The sequence below is a fragment of the Gekko japonicus genome, unplaced genomic scaffold (genome assembly GCF_001447785.1).
Source record: "Gekko japonicus isolate JY-2015 unplaced genomic scaffold, Gekko_japonicus_V1.1 scaffold370, whole genome shotgun sequence".
Lineage (NCBI taxonomy): Eukaryota > Metazoa > Chordata > Lepidosauria > Squamata > Gekkonidae > Gekko > Gekko japonicus.
Window position 1 is genome coordinate 1109043 of NW_015174285.1, and position 18396 is coordinate 1127438.

The window sequence follows — 18396 nt, forward strand, 5'->3', positions numbered from 1 at the left end:
GCCAGACATTGGTCTCAACAGCCATAAACAAAGGAACAAGAGCAATTTGTGACTTGTCCATTGGGATGGAATGGGGAAATCCCCACAGTGAGCTTTTGGCATGTAGTTTGTGGTGGGAGGAAGGGAACTTCAGAAACTTTTAAAGTATCTCAGTGGGGGGAGGTGGAGAGGGTTGGGGTTGTGTCAGCAGGAAAAATTGGAAAGGCAGATGGAAGGTGTAGAGGGGTTTGTTGGAGCGTGTTGCTACAGTGGTGTGGCTTGTCATAGTAAATTTTAAGGAAGAGTTATGTCTCATACAATGCCTTAGATTACATGGATTAAGGCAGAAGGGTAAACAGACTGCAGCAATTATATATACATAAATATGCACACAGATGAAGTATGCAGACAATGTGAAGAGCACCTGAAAACTGTCACCATAAATGCACCTAGTGTGCTATGCTCTCCTGCCCTGTGAGATTGGTATTTCAGTGGAGTTAAATGTAATCACAAATAAGAAACAGTGCATTGTCCATGTGCAAACATTGTCACATGCACAGGTTTATAAGTTCTGTTTAAACAAGATGCTATCAAAGCACACTGTTTTGCTGACGCTAGGAACGGATCCCCTGTACACTTCTCAGACAAACCTGTTTCTGCAGCCAGTTTAGTTCAGTAGTAATCATGATAATACCCTGTCTGTGGATCATAAGTGTGGAAACAATACTCAAAATATAAAAAGGCAATTCATCTGGATAGAGATTGTTTGAGGTTGCTTCCACAGTGACCTTTAGCTCTGCACTGCCACCCCAAAAACCTGCAGCATTTTTGGTGGGGAGGGGGTTGCTTCTTCATGACATTGTTATACAGTCATCTACCTTCTGGGTTTTTCTCTTCCTCCATACAGTTCTTTTCCAAACTTACTTTGGTGTAGTCTTTCCAGAAAGATTGTACGCAGAGTCTGTTTGGACATTATATGAATGGGAAGGTGCAGATTTCTGTACTTCTCCATAGGGATGTCAGGTCCCTCAGAGTTGCTGGCAGGGGATGGGGGGTGCACGTACTGGGAGCGAGGAAGAAGACCAGGAATTAACACAATGTGCCTGTGTGACCCGGAACTATGTGATGTAAGTATGTTGGGGATGACACTCTGGCTTTTGGGCAGAAACTCTGTGGTAGAATTAGCTTCTACCATACAGTTTTGCCCCAAAATCAGAGTGACATCCTCAACGTGCCTACGTCACTTCCAGGTCACGTAGGTACGTCACGTTAATTTCCGGTGTTTCCCCCTGTTTTGGGGGGTAATTCCCCCTGCTGGCCAGTTGGCTGGAGGTGGAAAGGTGGGGCCTGAAAGCAGGGGTCCCCTGCCTCCACAGGGGAGGGGTCTGGCATCCCTACTTCTCCACCTAGATCTGGCACCGTTTCCCCTCATGCTTGCCATTCCCCTTCCCCACCAGCAGGCTTTTCGTTGGCTTTTATGTATTGTTATAACATCATCACACTATAGTGATATATCTATTTCAGTGGTAGGGGGAGGGGGAATGAGTGGCAATAAAAGCACAACAGGAAATTATCCCTTATAGAAACGAGCAGTCTCTGGTGATGTGATGCTTTGTATACTTTTATTTATTCAATTAGCTTCATTAATTTTGGCAAAATGTCCACTTTTGCAACTTTATTGTATTGAACTTGACGGCCTATAAAGGGAAGATTTTTAAGCAACATAATCAGGATGCACATGTGCAGAAGATTCTCACGCTTCTAGTACATTATTACTAGTAATGGGAATAATTTTGGAAAATATTTCTAGAAAAGGTAGGGCCTACAGAGGTAAGAGAAGCCTTATCTCATTTTGAGAGAACTGAGGCTGAGAACCAAACTAAACATGATGGCAGCCTAATGGCTGCCACAAGACCATGACCACCGTTTTAAAGACATTTTAAAATGCCACAAGGGCTCAATCCTGATTGGAGCTGCTGTGCTCTTGTTCCCCACTTCACACTTTTTCAAATGCCAAAAACAGCAGCTGTTTCAGAACTTCAAAAAGCATGGGGAGGTAGCAAGAGTGCTATGCCGTGGGCCCAATCAGGATCAGGCCCTTGCGGCATTTTAAAATAGCAGCTGTGGCTACCAGGACATTATTACATTTACTCTGGCCCTGAGAGACTACAACTTGCTTAAAGTAAGTTCCTGTAAAGCAAGGCCTAGAATGTGCTTTGGATACTAGGCCTCTCTCTGCACATAGTGGATATCAGAATCTACACTGAAGCTTATGCAGAGCAGATTGAATCCAGTCCTGCTTCCACAAAGACATTTCAAAGTTTGGTGGATGTGAAGCTAGTAGATCTTCTTCGTGGTCTCTATGCATCACACCCTTGGGACTTGCCTGCGCTGACTCAGAGCGGTGACTTTAAAGCTCCTAAAGGATCCTTTGCACTCCCTCCCTGTGCATGCCCAGGAACTCCACTGCGCACGCCCAGGGTGGGGCACAGAGATCCCACCAGTTCTCTTCTGACCGCTGTGTGGATAGGACGTTTCCTCCATTGCTTCAGTTGGTGAACTTATTTTACTCTAGCTCCATTTTTCTCTCCAGATGAATTCCTTTTCTCCTTCTCCTTTGGTCTATGGGAGGGTTCTTCAAACGCTGTTCCCACCACGGGAGCAAACTTGCTCCAACCGATGGCCACTCGCTGTCTTTGCTGTGCCTTGGTGAGGCCCATAGGACAGACACTTGCTCCCATTGTGCTAAATTCTCACAACAAACCAGGAGAAACAGAGCTGCTCGCTTGCAAGCTGCACTCTTGGAGTCAGCCCTGGCTGCACCCAAAATGGCCACTATGTCCGCATCGGCTGAGGGATCGACCGATCAGTTGCTGACCCCAGCTTGTCACTCCACTCCTTCGAAGAAATCGACTCCACCCGATACCGGAATTTTGATGTTGAAGAGGCCGGGCTCTGCTGCGACATCGGACTCTCCCGCGAAGAAACACAAAAAGGAGAAAGTCCATGGGTCACACAAGGGCAAAGAGGCATGTCCTAGTCTGCAACTCTGGGCCAAGAGTCCCGCACAGGACCCAATGCATCATTTTACAGATGCAGAGACAGTGCCGAGAGCACCGGACCTGATATCTATCCAGTCGGCACCGATGCAACTACAGATAGATAGGGTGAACTCCCTGGTAGCGAAACTACACCATGATGTGTTGCAACCTCTCAGCCTATTTGAGTCTGAGATCGACACGATTGACCTTACCCAGCGGAGTTATCGGCATTCTTCCTCATTGGGATCAATGAGCAGAAATAGCTCTTCGCCACTGGCACCCAGCCATCTCCGTCACCATCTTTCTAGGACCACACACAACGACATACACCGAGGTACTCCAGATAGAGAGATGAGTGCCATCCATGATCCCCCATGATGGCATATGCAATCCACACTGCCATGGGATCAGAGACAGCTTCAATCCTTTTATGGTGCGTACTTTCCGCCTTTCCCGTGGCTTCAGATACAAGGTCCACCAGACTGGGACTAGCACTCCACACTTTCATATTGCTCCAGATCGGCACGATGGGTAGCTCCCAATAATCAGGCTGATGCATCGATGCTGGCTCCTCGACACCGACAGAAACCGGTACCGAAACCACCCGGTCAACCCCCATTGATACCGATGGGAACATCGATGTGGACAGCTAACAAAATAAAAGCCTCTGTGAACCCCATGGAATTTCCGAATCTGATTACAGCGTCCAGGGACAGGACTTGGACGACGACGAGTTGGTCCATCATACCCATCGGAACCATCACTTCCTGCTCATACTGCTGATCTCCCCGTCCGAGGATCTGAAGTCATACAGAGACCTTGTCAAGAGGATGGCGCACTCTTTAGGCCTCTCTATTGTCCAGCCATGTCCAGACGTAACCAATACAGTCTTCGATATAATACAGCTTGACACATCAACAGCTGTAGCACTCCCTATGACCACAGTTATGCTCCAATCTGCGAAACAACCATGGGACAAACCACCATCTCCTCGAGACGCCTGGACCACATGTATAAAGTCCAAGAACTGGGGGCAGAATTCCTGTTTTCACATCCCAAACCCAACTCAGTGGTGGTAAATTTGTCCTCTAGAAGCAAGCATACCCACTCAGCTCCCTCCGACAAGGAGGGGAAGAAGCTGGATGCATTTGGTAGGCATTTCTACTCCATCATGGAAACTCTAGGAATCAAGAATGCCAATTACTTGGCACGAATGAGCCGCTACCACTATTTCTTGTAGGAGCGGATGTCCGAGACCATTGCTGGCCTCCCCACTGACAGAAAGACCACAGCCAGGAAAATTCAGAAAGAGGGCATGTTACTTGCCAAGCAACAGCTTAATTCTACTAAGCACACACTGAACACTTTTGCTAAGACTCTCACCTCAGCCATGACACTCAGACGACACTCTTGGCTCAGATCCACAGCATTGAACCCTGACACCAGAATGTGTATAGAAGACCTACCCTTTGATGGCGCTGGTCTCTTCCACGCCACAACCAACACAGTACTACACGATATGGATAAAAGCACGAAGGCCTCCAGGAACTTGAGTGTCGCTACTCCCACTAGGTCGTATTAATCCAAATCTTGGTCCAGGTCAAGGGCACACAGATCATCCAACAGGCCATCACTGAATCAGTCCTGGAGACCGAGGCATCAACAGCTGAGTGGTAGAGTGCCTTACAATTCCAAATCTAAATTCCATTCCTCACAGGAACCTACCATGTCCAAGACCTTGTAGACCCCTAAGCAGAGCCTTTGACTCAACCACTACCTGCACTTACACCCCACCTCCTGTCCCCCACCCCACTGACATCTGTCTCTTTCAACACCTCTCCGCATGGAGACGTATAACTATGGCCAACTGGGTGCTGTCTATCATTTCCCAGGGGTATGCAATAGAATTCATTCATCTTCTTCCCCCTATGGGGGTTGTTACCACCCCTCCATCAACAGCCCTACTCAACAAGGTACAATCCCTCCTTCTCAAGAGAGCCATGGAACCAGTCCCTCCAGAATCTCAGGGATGTGGTTTTTACTCCCGGTATTTCACAATACCCAAGAACGGTGGACTTCAACCTATTATGGACCTGTGTTCGCTGAACGGGTTCATCAGTTACCGCAAATTTCGCATGACTACTCTTGCCCAGATACTCCCATTGCTGCAGGAAGGGGTCTGGATGGCCACAATCGACCTCCGGGACACTTATTTTCACATCAACGTCAGAGTGGACCACAGGAAATACCTTTGCTTTGCAGTAGGGCAGGCACACTGCCAGTACACTGCCCTCCCATTCAGAATCTCCACAGCCCCGAGGGTTTTTACGAAAACAATGATAGTCGTGGCAGCTTACCTGAGACTCCATGGTATCATTGTGTTTCCTTACATTGACGATTGGCTTCTGATAGCGAACTCGGAAACCTGGCTTCTGAAAAACATAGACACCACTCTCTCCCTCCTTCAGGAGTTAGGCCTCAAGGTGAACCTCAAGAAATCCAACCTCTCCCCATCCAGATGGGTCCAGTTCATTGGAGCCATCATAGACTCCATGGTATGCAGAGCTTTTCTTTCTCTACGGAGGGCAAAGACCCTAACATCACTGGTCAACCAAATTACCTCTGAGGGCACAACATCATCCCTTTCCATCCAACGTCTACTGGGCCTTATGGCAGCCACGACCATGGTACTACCATTTGCAAAACTCTGAGTGAGATCCCTGCAGCTATGGTTCCTGCGCTGCTTCAAGCCAGGCAGACAACAATCCATGTGTCTACTGATACCTCAACATGTCAGCCTGTCTCTCTCCTGGTAAGGGCACAAACCCAACCTCCTAGAAGGGGCCCTGTTTCAACACCTGGCTCCAACAGAGACCCTCACCACAGACGCATCCCTGTGGGGCTAGGGAGCTCACCTCAGGAATGTCAGTGGCTCTGTCTGGCTAGGTTCCCAATGCCAGCAACACATCAGTTTCTTGGAACTGATGGCCATCTGACTTGCCCTCCTCTCGTTCCTACCGACCCTGCAGGGAAAAGTCATTTCTGTTCTCACTGACAATACTACAGTGATAAGCTACATAAACCGCCAGGGAGGGACCATGTCCAAGAGACTCTGCCTCCTAGCGATCGATCTGTGGTTGTGGTGCATTCAACAGGGAATCTTCCTGATAGCCACACATCTCCCAGAGGAGCAGAATACACAAGCATACTGCCTGAGCAGGGGTGGTGCTGAGCTGCACGAATGGGAACTGAATTGGGTTCACCTGAGCATGGTGTTCAACAAGTGGGGATACTCGACGATAGACGTCTTCGTGACCAGACACAACAGAAAATGACGGAGCTTCTGTAGTGGGGGGGGGGCGTAGACCCTCTGTCACTGGGAGATGGCCTTTTCATCCCTTGGTCGGACACCTTCCTCTTCATGTTCCCCTCAATCCCATTGATAACCAAGGTGGTCAACAAAATCCTGCAGGAAAAACCAGAGTGCATCCTCATCACCCCCTGGTGACCATGTCAACCTTGGTTCCAAGTCGTACTGTACTTATCTTGGGGATAAATTCACCAATTCCCTTCTGCCCTGGATCTCCTGCTCTCTCACCCCGAGGGAAAGGTAATCCATCATGACATTCCCCACCTGAAACTTGGAGCCTGGAGAATCACTTGGACTCCTTCTCCATGAGGGTGAGGACTGTTATGGTTAACAGTAGAAAGCAGTCTACGCAAAAGTCCTATGCCTACAAGTGGGCGAAGTTCAAATCCTTCGCCAGGGACCCCCCCCCCCAATTTCAGCGGGTCTGCCCCTCATTTTCAACTACCTACTCACGCAGGTGGATAAAGGCATGAGTCATGCTTCTGTGCGTGTCTACCTAGCAGCTATCTCAGCCTATCATGATTGCACGGACGGGTTCTCTGTATTTGCCCATCCAGGCACTAAACGCTTTTTAAAAGGGCTAGTCCATCTCTACCCCCCAGTAAATGAACCTATTCCCGCATGGGTCTTATCTTTTGTCCTGCATGGCCTGACTTGTCATCCTTTTGAACCGATGGCCATGTGCAACCTCCTGCTGCTATCATGGAAGACAGCCTTCTTGGTGGCCATTACATCTGCCAAGTACGTAGGTGAGCTCCAGGCACTCAGGTGTGATCCGCCCTACCTGCACTTCCATGGAGAAGGGGTATCCCAGATATCAATTTTCTTCCTAAAGTCATATCAGACTTCCACCTTCAGGCGGAGATCTCTCTTCCTACCTTCTTTCCCAAAACATAGTCCGAGGCGGAAAGGCGCCTTCACCTTTTGGATGTTCGGAGAGCTCTCTTGTTCTACCTGGACAGAACGAAAGCCTTGCGAAAGGATGCTCACCTCTTCGTTTCATACTCAGAGCATGTGAAAGGGCTCGGTATCTCAGCTCAAAGGCTAAGTGGATTGTGGAGACTATCAAGCTATGTTACCTCCTAGCTAAGCATCCACTTCCAGGTCCAGTCAGAGCACATTCCACGAGGGCGCTGGCCACATCCCCGCCATTCCTCCGAGACCCTTCCCTGCAGGAGATCTGCAGAGCTGTAACCTGGGCAACGCCTACCACATTCATCAAACACTACAAATATGATGTTCGAGCCAGGAGCCGTGCTGCTGTGGGAAGAGCTGTTCTCCGATCAATGTGCGACTGAGTAGCTGCCATCACCCACCACCGAGTAGGCCAGAGCTTGCTGCTCTCCCAGGGTTGTGATGCACAGAGACCACGAAGAAGATGTAACTGATGATCTTCGAGTGGTCATCTGTGCACTCACACCACCTGCCCGACCTTCCCCTTCACTGGTAGTCTACAGTCTTGTGTGGGTTGGACAGCGGTCAGAAGGAACTGGCGGGATCTCTGCACCCCACCCTGGGCATGTGCAGTGGAGTTCCTGGGCATGCGCAGGGAAGGAGTGTGAAAGTTCCTTTAGGAGCTTTGAAGTCGCCGCTCGAGATCAGCGCAGGCGCCTGGAGTCCCAGGGGTGTGAATGCACAGATGACCACTCAAAGATAATCAGTTACAGGTAAGCAACCTGTTTTTCTTTAGGCCAACTAGTGAATTCATGGCTTTGTGGATATTTGAACTGGGGCTTGGAGACTCTTTACTCTACCTGTTGAGGACATAAATCAAACAACAAAAAAGTACAACAGTGGGGAGTGGTAGACAACTGGCTAGGTGGCAATATTGCGGAAAAGGAGAAAAGTAATAGATATATGTTTTGCTGTCAAGTTGTGGCTGAATTACAGTGACCCCCCATAGGGTTTCTAAGGCATAATGGATTGCCCATAGTAATTCCTTTAGTTTGTGTGAGAATAGATTTTTAAAAGATATGATCAAACTGAAAATGGTTAAGAGACAGCAACAAAGGTGGCAAAAGATTGCTAAGCTTATGGGAAAAGGTTGAAATACCTTGGTATTCACTACATACCACAGTTCAAAGAAACAATTAAGAACTCAAGATAAACTCCAGCCAAAGATTTGCCTGGCTATTTTGAATTACTGTGTGACTTTTAGCTCTCTCTACCTTTTGACAGCAATCCCCTCCTGTACTGAGACTGTATGCGCCTTCTCTCTGGGCTTCTTTACTGCCTGTCCCTAAGTTCCCCTCTCCCCTGGAATCTTCCCAATTTCAATGCTCCACATAAGCAGCTAGATCTTGTATGAGACTTCCTCCATCTCAACTCACGATCCCACCCCTCAGCAACTCTTGCCTCACAAGCCCCAGATGCCCCTATAGCCCTGCAATACAGGCACCCCAGACTGTGAGGATTTTCCCTTCACCTTTCCTCCTTGGCATTTAAAATGTTCAGGAGCATGCTGTGACTTCATAGCAGTCAGGAAGAAAGAAGAGAAAAGAGGAGGCTCAGACAGACCACCGCAAGTTCATATATATATATAATATATTAAATTAATCTTACCTGCCAGAGCAAGGCTTCCCTGGAAGACTTCTTGCCTTATGTCATATAATTACTTTACAGTCTTGGAGTTTTATGACTTAATGTTCCTTGAGTACTTTGTGAAGTTCTCTGATTCATAGCAAAAGTAGCAAAGGAATCCTATCATACACCACATCAAACAATTTAGTTGTTCTGTAGCGCAGATCTAAGATATCAGTCTGAACCTAGGTCCATTGTGTCTTCTCCCAGTGACTGGGCTTAATGCTATTGATAGCCAAATGGGAGTAAGGTAGAATAAACAGAAATTATATGCGAAATATCAGTTTATAAACAAGGGAGGGGGGAAAATGGAAATATGCAACTAGTGTCATTAGACTCCAGGGGGAACTTGTGTGGAATACAATAAATCGCTGTGAGTTCAAAGACTTCAGTCTTATGCAAGAGTTCTCTTTAGAATTAGTCAAAAAAGCAAAGCCTATAACTCCCTGGCTGGGCTAAAATAATAATCTGGGCCTTGTAAAATGCAAGTAAATTTTGCAGCAAAAATCTCAAGGCTAATTAATAAAGTATATCAAAAGTAATGAATAAAGTATAAGAAGCAATGCTTACTTTGACATATACATTTAGTTTGCACACTTTATTCTGAGTTGGTTGTTTTTTTTGGGGGGGAGGTTGGGGGGAAGAATGAGCTATGTGGAAGTGGGTGTGGGGGGGGGGAGCTAGCATGTGTAGTAAAGGAATATGGATGAAAACCAGAATGGGGGAAGCTGTTGACTTTGCCTTAGAATGCAGTAATGGCTGCTAGCTTAGATGACGTTTAGAAAGGTTAGAAAAGTCATAGTGGATACATCAATTGATGGTGACTAGCCATGATAGCTAAATGGAAACTTAGAGGTAGTTTATCTCTGGAATGGGATACCTAATGCTGGAGACATCTAGTGTGTATGTGGGGGGTGGGGTTGCTTTCATGCCGGGTTTCTAGATTTCTCAGAAGCATCTGGCTGGCTTTATTGGAAACAAGATGCTGGACTATATAGTCCTTTGGTCAGGTCCAGCAGCCTTCCTATAAGGCAAACATGGAAGATCTTACCCTGGATCATTGTTTGGACGTTGAAGATTTCCGCCTGATTTGGCACATCTTCCTGTTTCGCTGCAATGCCATTGCTGTAAAGAAAAAAAGGCTCCTTTAAAGACATATTTATTACAGTTGTTACATCTGTGAGTTGGCTTTTGAGATGATACCCATAAAAACAGATGAAAATATTTTAAAATAACTCATGTTTATACACCTTGCCTATCTGTGGTCATTTTATTTTACTTCACCCAACTGGGGCATAATTATTTGTCAAGATGGAGAAATAGAAGTACTTCTTCATGCAAAGGAATTAGCATAATGTAAATATGGCCACCAACTGACTATCATGTCTTCTTAAAAGAGGCTTAGAGAACAAAGTTCGAGTCCAGTGGCAGCCTTAAGCCCAACAATGTTTTATTCCAGGTATAAGCTTTTGTGTGCAAGCACACTTCCTCAGGTCTGTCTTCCATGAATTGTCAATAAGTAGCCACTAGTAATGATAGTAATAGGATGTCCATGTTTCCCAAGATACTGAGCACTAACAACAGAGAGTGGTCCATGTTTCCCAAGATACTGAGCACTAACAACAGAGAGTGGTTATTGCCATAATGTCAAGCTTGAGAGCTTTCTGTCCTTTGTTGGAGACAAGAAGCTGCAGTAAGATGGCTCTTTCCCCCCTCTGACGTATCAAGTCAGTTCTTAGGTTCTCCATGAAATATTTGGTGCTGTCAGTCCCCTTTCCTGCCCTTTTGGGAGAATTGTCACATTCAGGACAGTCCTTGTGCCCCAGAATTCTGAAACTGGGTGACATACAGAAAGCACAGAAAGTTTTTTACATCAGTTGTTGTTGTTGTTGTTGTTGTTCAGTCGCACAGTCGAGTCCGACTCTTTGCGACCCCATGGACCAGATCACGCCCGGCCTTCCTGTCTTCCGCCGTCCTCTGAAGTTGGCTCAGTTTCACGTTCGTTGCATCTATGACATCAGTACAAATCAGTAAAGCTCCACCTGTGAAATATCTGCCTCCTTCAGAGATCTTCCAGAAACAGGCACTTGTTCTCGAAGAAATACGATGGTCTGATAAGTCTGAGCTAGTTTAAAATTGAACGTTGGTTACGTAAAACGAACAAGATGGGATGGAGCCAAGATGAAAAAAATGCCTTGGTGATACCATATAAAGTCAGCATCCAGCCCCCGCTCCACAGAGTTGGGAGCAAAGCTGTAACCTTGATGTGCCCTGTGTGTGGGGGTGTGCATTGGCAAAGCTTGGAGGACTGAAGCCTTTGTAAGTGGAGGTTTTAGAACAAAGCTGTGCCTTCATGGGTTGTTTTGACACTTCCTCTCTTTCTCTTTGCTTCGTGCCAGACCTCTAGCATTAATTTCCATGGATGTGGCTCTCTGTGTGTCATAAGGTGGGGGCAAGACTGGTTGGCACAGCTGTCTTTTGAACTTTAATTGTCGAGCTTAATCTGTTTTATTCAGTGCTTTACTGTAGAGTGACTTGCTAGAGGACAGTTTGGCAAGGTTCTTTTTTTAATACTCATCATGGCTATTTATTCTTGTTTGATGGCAGAGGTGACACTACATATAGATTAAGTGAAAAGGGCAGCATTTTCTGACCATATGCCTAATTTCTGGAATTAGCTTCAAGAAGCCAGCAGTATCTTCAAAATGTCACCTCCCCACACCCTATTTAGTGGTCTCAACTTACTCAAATTATTTTTCAGCCCACGAAATGCTGTTTTGTCAACAAATGAGGAGGTTGTGCAATTGCAACATCCAGGCAGAATTCAGCTTTTGAGAAACCACTCCAGCTGTGAGTTAGCTGCACTACATTGCAAAGGAGAGCGGGAGAGCAAGTCTGCCTGTTCCCTCCTTCCTTGAGACATCTGCCCTCCATGAGGTAGCCAAACTCCAGAAACTGTAAGGTCTTGCTAAGAGAGTGGTATTTTCCATACAGGGACAGGCTTTCTAGTTTCCCTGTTGCTGCTTTGGCTGCAGATATGGCACAACAGCAAAGGGGCTTCCACATGGTGGGTTTCCCGACAGCTTCCCTGCCCCAGTGTCTCAGCAGCAACCATCGTGGTAGTGCACCTGCTTGGCATGCAGAAAGTCCCGGGTTCAGTCCCCAGTATCCCCATGTAAAAGTATCAGGTTGTAGGTGATGTGAAAGATCTCTGCCTGAGACCCTGGAGAGCCACTGCCAGTCTGAGTAGACATTACTGACCTTGATGGGCCAATGATCTGATTCAGTAGAAGGCAACTTCATGTGTTCATGTCTGCAACACCCAGGCTTTTAAATTTTTTGAAGCAGCAATTAGCTATCGTTATAACAGTCTGTATATTGGGTTCTCTGAACTTCCAGTTTTCATTTTTTAAAATGTCTGTACCCTCTTTAATTGCAGAGAGATTCAATTAAATTATTATCTCTGCAGCAAAGGGGGCTAGAGACTTGTCGGAATGAAAGCTGGGAACTCAGAGAAGCTGATACAGACTTTTATTATTGTATAAAAATACTCAATTGTTGATTAAAATACCAAAAGGGGGGGCTGCTATGGGGACAAGGGAAGGGAAAAAAGCTGCTGTGTGGCTGGAGCTAGGAAGATCCACGCTTTCTTACCAACATGGCAGCCATGCAGGCTGTGCTGTAGTCTTTCCCCATACTTCACAGTAAAGCAGGTATGAGAAAGATTGGAGAAAATCCAGGCAAACCCTGGGAGGTGTATGGATGCGCCATGATGCTGTGGGGAAAGGGGGGGGGGGGATGCTTCCCAATAGCATCAGATTCAAGGCAAAATAACCCATGCAAAGATGGCCAGTGACTGGGAAGACACACCTGCTGAAACTGTTTCTGTCTGGGCCCACAGTTGGGCCAGAATATTACCCGTATTGCTGCCCAGTACTCTTTACTGAGCCATTACTGGTAGCATCTAGCCCAGGTTATTTTGGGCCCAAAACATGAAAGTGTCCATATTCTGTACTTACTTTTTGTACTGAACAGGTGGTGGTCTGGTAAGGGGGCTTGATGGAATTCCTGAGTCATAGTCAGACCATGATGACAGCATCCCTTGCCACAGGAGCTGGAGACCTATTGGGATTGTCTGGCCAGGAGTCTTATGGACCTGATTGGTTTCCAGAGTGCTCTAGGGGAACGATCCTCAGGCTACACAGGGTTTGGTGGGTTTAGTAGAGGCCTAGAAGTGAGACTATGTTTGTGCACTTGACTATAAGCCCAGTGGAGATGGATTTGGGACTGTTTTTTTAAAAAAAGTTTTTGTATTTACAGAGTTCTATGGGGGTTTTGTGCCATGGTTGTATCTGTAAGCTGCCCGGAGCCACTGTTCGATGGTGGAAAAGGTGGGGTATAAATGTTTTAATAAATATAAGTTGGGGCAAGGACCTGACTTTCTTGCTCATGCTGTAAAGCACCAGCTGACAGCTGACTTTCTCCAATCACAGCATGAGTTGGCAGCAGAGATTTTTTCCTCTTATTTTTTATTGTCCCTCCTTTCCTCCTGGCTCAAATACTTCATTCCCTTTGCTCTAAGTACCAACTTGATCATCCCTTTTTTCGAGATCCGAGATGAGACCTGGAACCTAGACAGAAGGTTTTTTTCCTGAGATGTAGCTATTTAATTGCTTGTTTATCTTTTTGCCTCCTTGTAGATGTTGATGAATGTAGCATCAACCGAGGAGGTTGCAAGTTTGGCTGTGTAAACACCCCTGGCAGCTATGAATGTACCTGCCCTGCTGGTTGCAAACTTCACTGGAATAAAAAGGATTGTATAGGTGAGTTCAGAAAAAGTCTGAGGTCTTGCTGCCACCTAGAGGTAGGAGGCATTTGAGCCATAAGAGGTCAGGATGTGTGAAGTTGCTGGTTGGAGAACAAGGAGATGGAATTTTGATGTGAATCATATTTAGTACATCTTCACAGTGTTAGTTTGCTGTAAATATGTTTTTGTGCATCTTTTTTACTGCAAATATACTATTCTTGCTTTCTCTCTTACGATGCTTTTCATAATCCATTGTCTTTTAACCACTGTGTTCAAGCCACTAACTTTCAAAGATACCTCAAATTGATTGCAGTTCTGACGCTGCTTTTAGCACATGGAGTTGCACAAACATTTGTTTGGATTACATGGAATTGACCTCTTAACATAAAGTTTGATGCGGGAGATTGAGATTCAATGCCCTGGTCTCAAATTGGTTCCATGAGGCCTCCTGTGAAGCAGAACTACTCCTCATTTTGTTCCATTAGTTGGCTTAAGAGGACAGAACAGGCCATCTGTACATTGCTCAAATTGTCACTGTGGTCTGGCTTCAGTCTTCAATAGAAATCCTTTGCACATTTTCAGATTTTTAGTTTGTTTAGTTTTTACCAGGAAAAAAACCCTTGATGTGTGCCCTTTTTAAAATGAAGGGAAATATTGCAACATCAGTGCTTGAAAGTTTAGCTATTCTGTATCTTGAGGAAATTCTCCACTTTGCAACCCCAGTGACCAATCCATACTTCTTCACATTTATAGACTTTATTTACATCTTGCTTTTCTTCCATCACAGAAGTTAGGGTGACATACACACAGCTACAAGGAAGCCTGTCATCCATGCACTGGCCAAATTCCAGCCTTTGAGATTCCTAAACTTTATGCCTTAGTATGTTCAGCAATAATCTAGGGGTCCAGAATAACACAAAGTTTATGTCCATGGCAGACAGCAGAAATGTACTAATGCTTGTTAGTTCCTGCCAGAGAATCAGGAGTGGTTCTGCAAAGGGCTAGTCTGGCTGGTCGTCTATGAGTAATAACCTCACCTGCATATTGCTGTAAATTGATACTTGTTCTTCAGAGCTGGTAATATGCTTGGCTGGTGCAGTATCTCCACGGGCCACACTTACCTGCAACAAGAATGGAAAGAAGGACAGCTGCTCTCTCACCTGTGCCTCCAAGGCTCGTTTTCTGCCAGGTGGGTATGATACATCTGCCATCCCTTGTGTCCTCAAATTCTTTGCCCCTAGTGCTTTTGCTCCCAAGGCTGTGGGGCCAGGGAATTTATTTAGGCTGTCCGTTCTCTGGCACCAGCTGTCTAATTTTTATGTACTTCTTTGCACTGGGATGATTTGAAGTGTGGTTTACTCTTTTAAAATAAAATAATGAAATAACATGATAATGGATTCTGGCCCAAACTGGGCTATTTTCATCCAGGTGATCAATGGGCTTATCTTTCAGTATACATGTGGGCTTTGGGTTGGGCTGCCCCGGCCTTCCAAATATAGGCCTAGATTCATTTAGTCCTGACTTAGAAACAGGCTTCCACTGACTCTGACTTCTTGCTCTTTACAGAGTCGGACAACAGCTATACAGTGAGCTGTGGGACCCCAGTCCTGCGACAGGGACCTCCACAAAGGTCCAGTAATGGCAGCTATCCCTGTGTTGGTAAGCTTGGCCTTCAGAGCTCTTCTCTAGAACAAAGCCACAGTGTGGTGCAGTGTTTAGAGTACCAGACTGGGACTGAAATAGAGGGTGCATTGTGAAGTGCAGTAAGGCTGACATACGATTGTCAACCTTCCTGCCTGACTATCAGTGGATTTAGGAATGCAGTGTAAGTATGTTTAAAACAGCCTTGCTGTTTCCCACATATGCATGTTAAGAGTGGGAGAAAGGATGATGAAGTGCTTTACTTGGCAGGTGTGAATGCACCCAAGACCAAGGCGACTTAAGTTCAAATCTCCGTTTGGTGATCTTAGACAAGTAATTCTGTGTTGGATTAACCTGTCTCGCAGGGTTATTGTGAGGATAAAATAGAGGATATAATATATGCTGCCCTGAGCTCCTTGAAGAAAGAGCAGGAGAAAATGTAATAAATAGATACAGTGACCCAGATGGCTTCCCTGATACTTAGCAGTCGCCTTTTCCTTTAGAGACTGTTGCTGCACCAATCAAACAAAAGGCTTCCTTTAAGATCAAAGATGCTAAATGCCACCTGCACCCACGAATGAAAGGCAAGCAGGATGAGATTGGCAGGAATGGTGCCCCAGGTAAGGTACTCCCTTCTTCACCTCTTGTTTTCTGACAATCTTTCTTTTTGGTTAAATTCAGTCTTAAAGTCTTGTGAGTCCTGGAAGCAATATGGATCTTCGGATACATCCTCACAATAATTCTCCATAGAGTATTTGCAAGATTAGTAAACTGCTTTCCACATTGCCAAGATCGTACAAAATAAAAAGAAAAGCACAGTTTCCAGGGTGTGTTCATAGGTCGAAGTCTAGGCTTCCCTGGATCACTGAACGGTGACTTAGGTTTGGGGCCTCTTGGAGCTGGCAGATATTCTTGGGCATTATGACAAGGCTTAGAACCATAGAAGAGGGCAAAAGCTTGAGAGAAGGATAAACCGTAAGCCAGTGAGATGTGAGCTGCTGTCCTCAAATGATAACATAATGGGGGAGAAAAGAGATGTAGAGAGAGTTCCATGGTTCATCGTGGGGTAAGTGTACCAATTGTACAGTCATGTCTAAGGAAATTATGGCTTCTGTGGATCAGACATGGGAATTTGATTATGGGCTCTTAGATATGGGATAAACAAGGATAGTTATATGCAAGCTTACAGAGGAAAATCCTTTGCAGAAGCACCTGGATTTCAAAGAGATGTTGCTTAGAGGAAATTGACATTCTCCTGTCTCTAGTAGGTGGACCAACCCCATGCTCAGATTGCCAGGTGACTTTTGTGAACTTGAAGTGTGACTCCTCAAAGAAGGGCAAAGGACGGCGGGCTCGCAACTCTCCCAACAAGGAGGTGACTCGCATCACACTGGAGTTTGAAGCCGAAATCAAACCGGAAGAGATAACAGGTAGAGAAAAGACTGAGAAAGCTTGGATTTTGTAATAGCCAGCACAGATCATGGGGTAGGAAGGAGGCTTGAAGGGAGTGCCCATCTCAGGCCCAAACTAGGCATTACTTCTGACATGAGTTAGGTCAGGATTCCCAACTGTGTTCCTTTTACAGTCAGAGGGGATGTCAAGGAACTAACGTTCCCAAATGCACTGGAGCCCAATTCAGTTCAGGAGCATAGTGTGGGGGGAGGAGAGACTTCTGCTTTCCCTCACACATGATTTCCCCAAGCCAAAACAGGTGTGGAGGGGGGGGGGCAGTTTGCTTCACTGTGTGATGGCATGTGCACTGATTGCAGCACATGCAGCCTTGCGGCAGGGCAAATAGAGGCCTCAAAGGTCGTTTTGAGTCAGGAAAATTCCTGAGCTGAATTGGGCCCTGGCATGCTTGGGAATGTTAATTGCCAGATAATCACATATGACTGTAGAAGCAACACAGTTGGGCTGGAGAACTGTTAGGCCTGCCTTCACTGTGTACTGCTGAATGACAGTGTAAAAAAGACAGTTGTAATGTCCAACTTGCATGCTATTTTATTTGGAACACAGTAATGGAAGGCTTTTTTTGTCTGAAATGATGTTAGGGCATCGCAGTCTACCACTCGAAGTATATTGTCTTTCCAACTTACTGCGGCTGGCCCTAGCTTTGCCTGTCCCCAGTAAGCTCTCTGTGCTTTTAATACCTGCATTGCAAGGAGCAATTCATCAAGTACTGTTTCTGTCCTCACAATACAACAAGGTCAGAAAAATCTTGCTTTCTAAACCTCTTCTCTCCACTCAGCTATTAAAGGAATAGGAATGTCTCCCTTAAGGCCAAATGCTGATCCCCCCCCCTCCCCGGCACGATATTCCACTTAAAACAATCAGATATACAAGATGGAAAGCAAAACAAAACTAGTCACCAACAATAAGATTGCCAGTAAAAATGGAGCATTATGTGTTTTCTTGCCTTAATTCCCAGGGACTTGGTGTTCCAAAAAGCTATTTCTAGGGCTAAGTTTGGCTTGCCACTTAAATAATTAGACACGGGTGACTTTCATAACATCTTCTAGGTTAGCTTCTTACAATGAAGGGGGACACTTACTTATTGGTAGGGCAAAAGACTCGTATGGAAAGTTGTACAATTTGTATTGCACTTCAGACAGCTTATATGAGTTGTACAATTTGTATTGCACTTCAGACAGACATATCAAGTTTAAATACTCATTTAAAATTAAAAGCTAAATTATAGTTTATCTGACAATGAAATGTTGTTTTGAATTCTTTGAAAAATGCCCTTCTGTTTGAACAACCCCTTCAAGAAGAATTGTAAACCATTAGAATGGACATTGGCAAATGCTGATAGGCAGTACTGTATAGTATCCTATTGATCACTGAGACAGGAAGGTGAAATTGACAAAAATGTGTAGGATGGATTTTCCTGAGTGGATTTCTTCCACATTATCTGTGGGCTGCCACCCTGTGGCACGGGAGTCACAAATGGCACAGGGTGCTAAGATTTGTGGCATTCC

The 18396-nt window shown here is 45.6% G+C and overlaps 1 protein-coding gene across 1 annotated transcript in view; it reads left to right on the forward strand.

The window, feature by feature from the left end:
• Window positions 1-18396, forward strand: part of SCUBE3 (signal peptide, CUB domain, EGF-like 3) — a 186104-nt gene that overhangs the window by 155292 nt on the left and 12416 nt on the right. The window contains exons 11-15 of the mRNA XM_015423957.1: window positions 13671-13793; window positions 14850-14966; window positions 15344-15436; window positions 15922-16038; window positions 16687-16848. Coding sequence (XP_015279443.1) covers window positions 13671-13793; window positions 14850-14966; window positions 15344-15436; window positions 15922-16038; window positions 16687-16848 — 612 coding nt within the window. The remainder of the gene's footprint in view (window positions 1-13670; window positions 13794-14849; window positions 14967-15343; window positions 15437-15921; window positions 16039-16686; window positions 16849-18396) is intronic.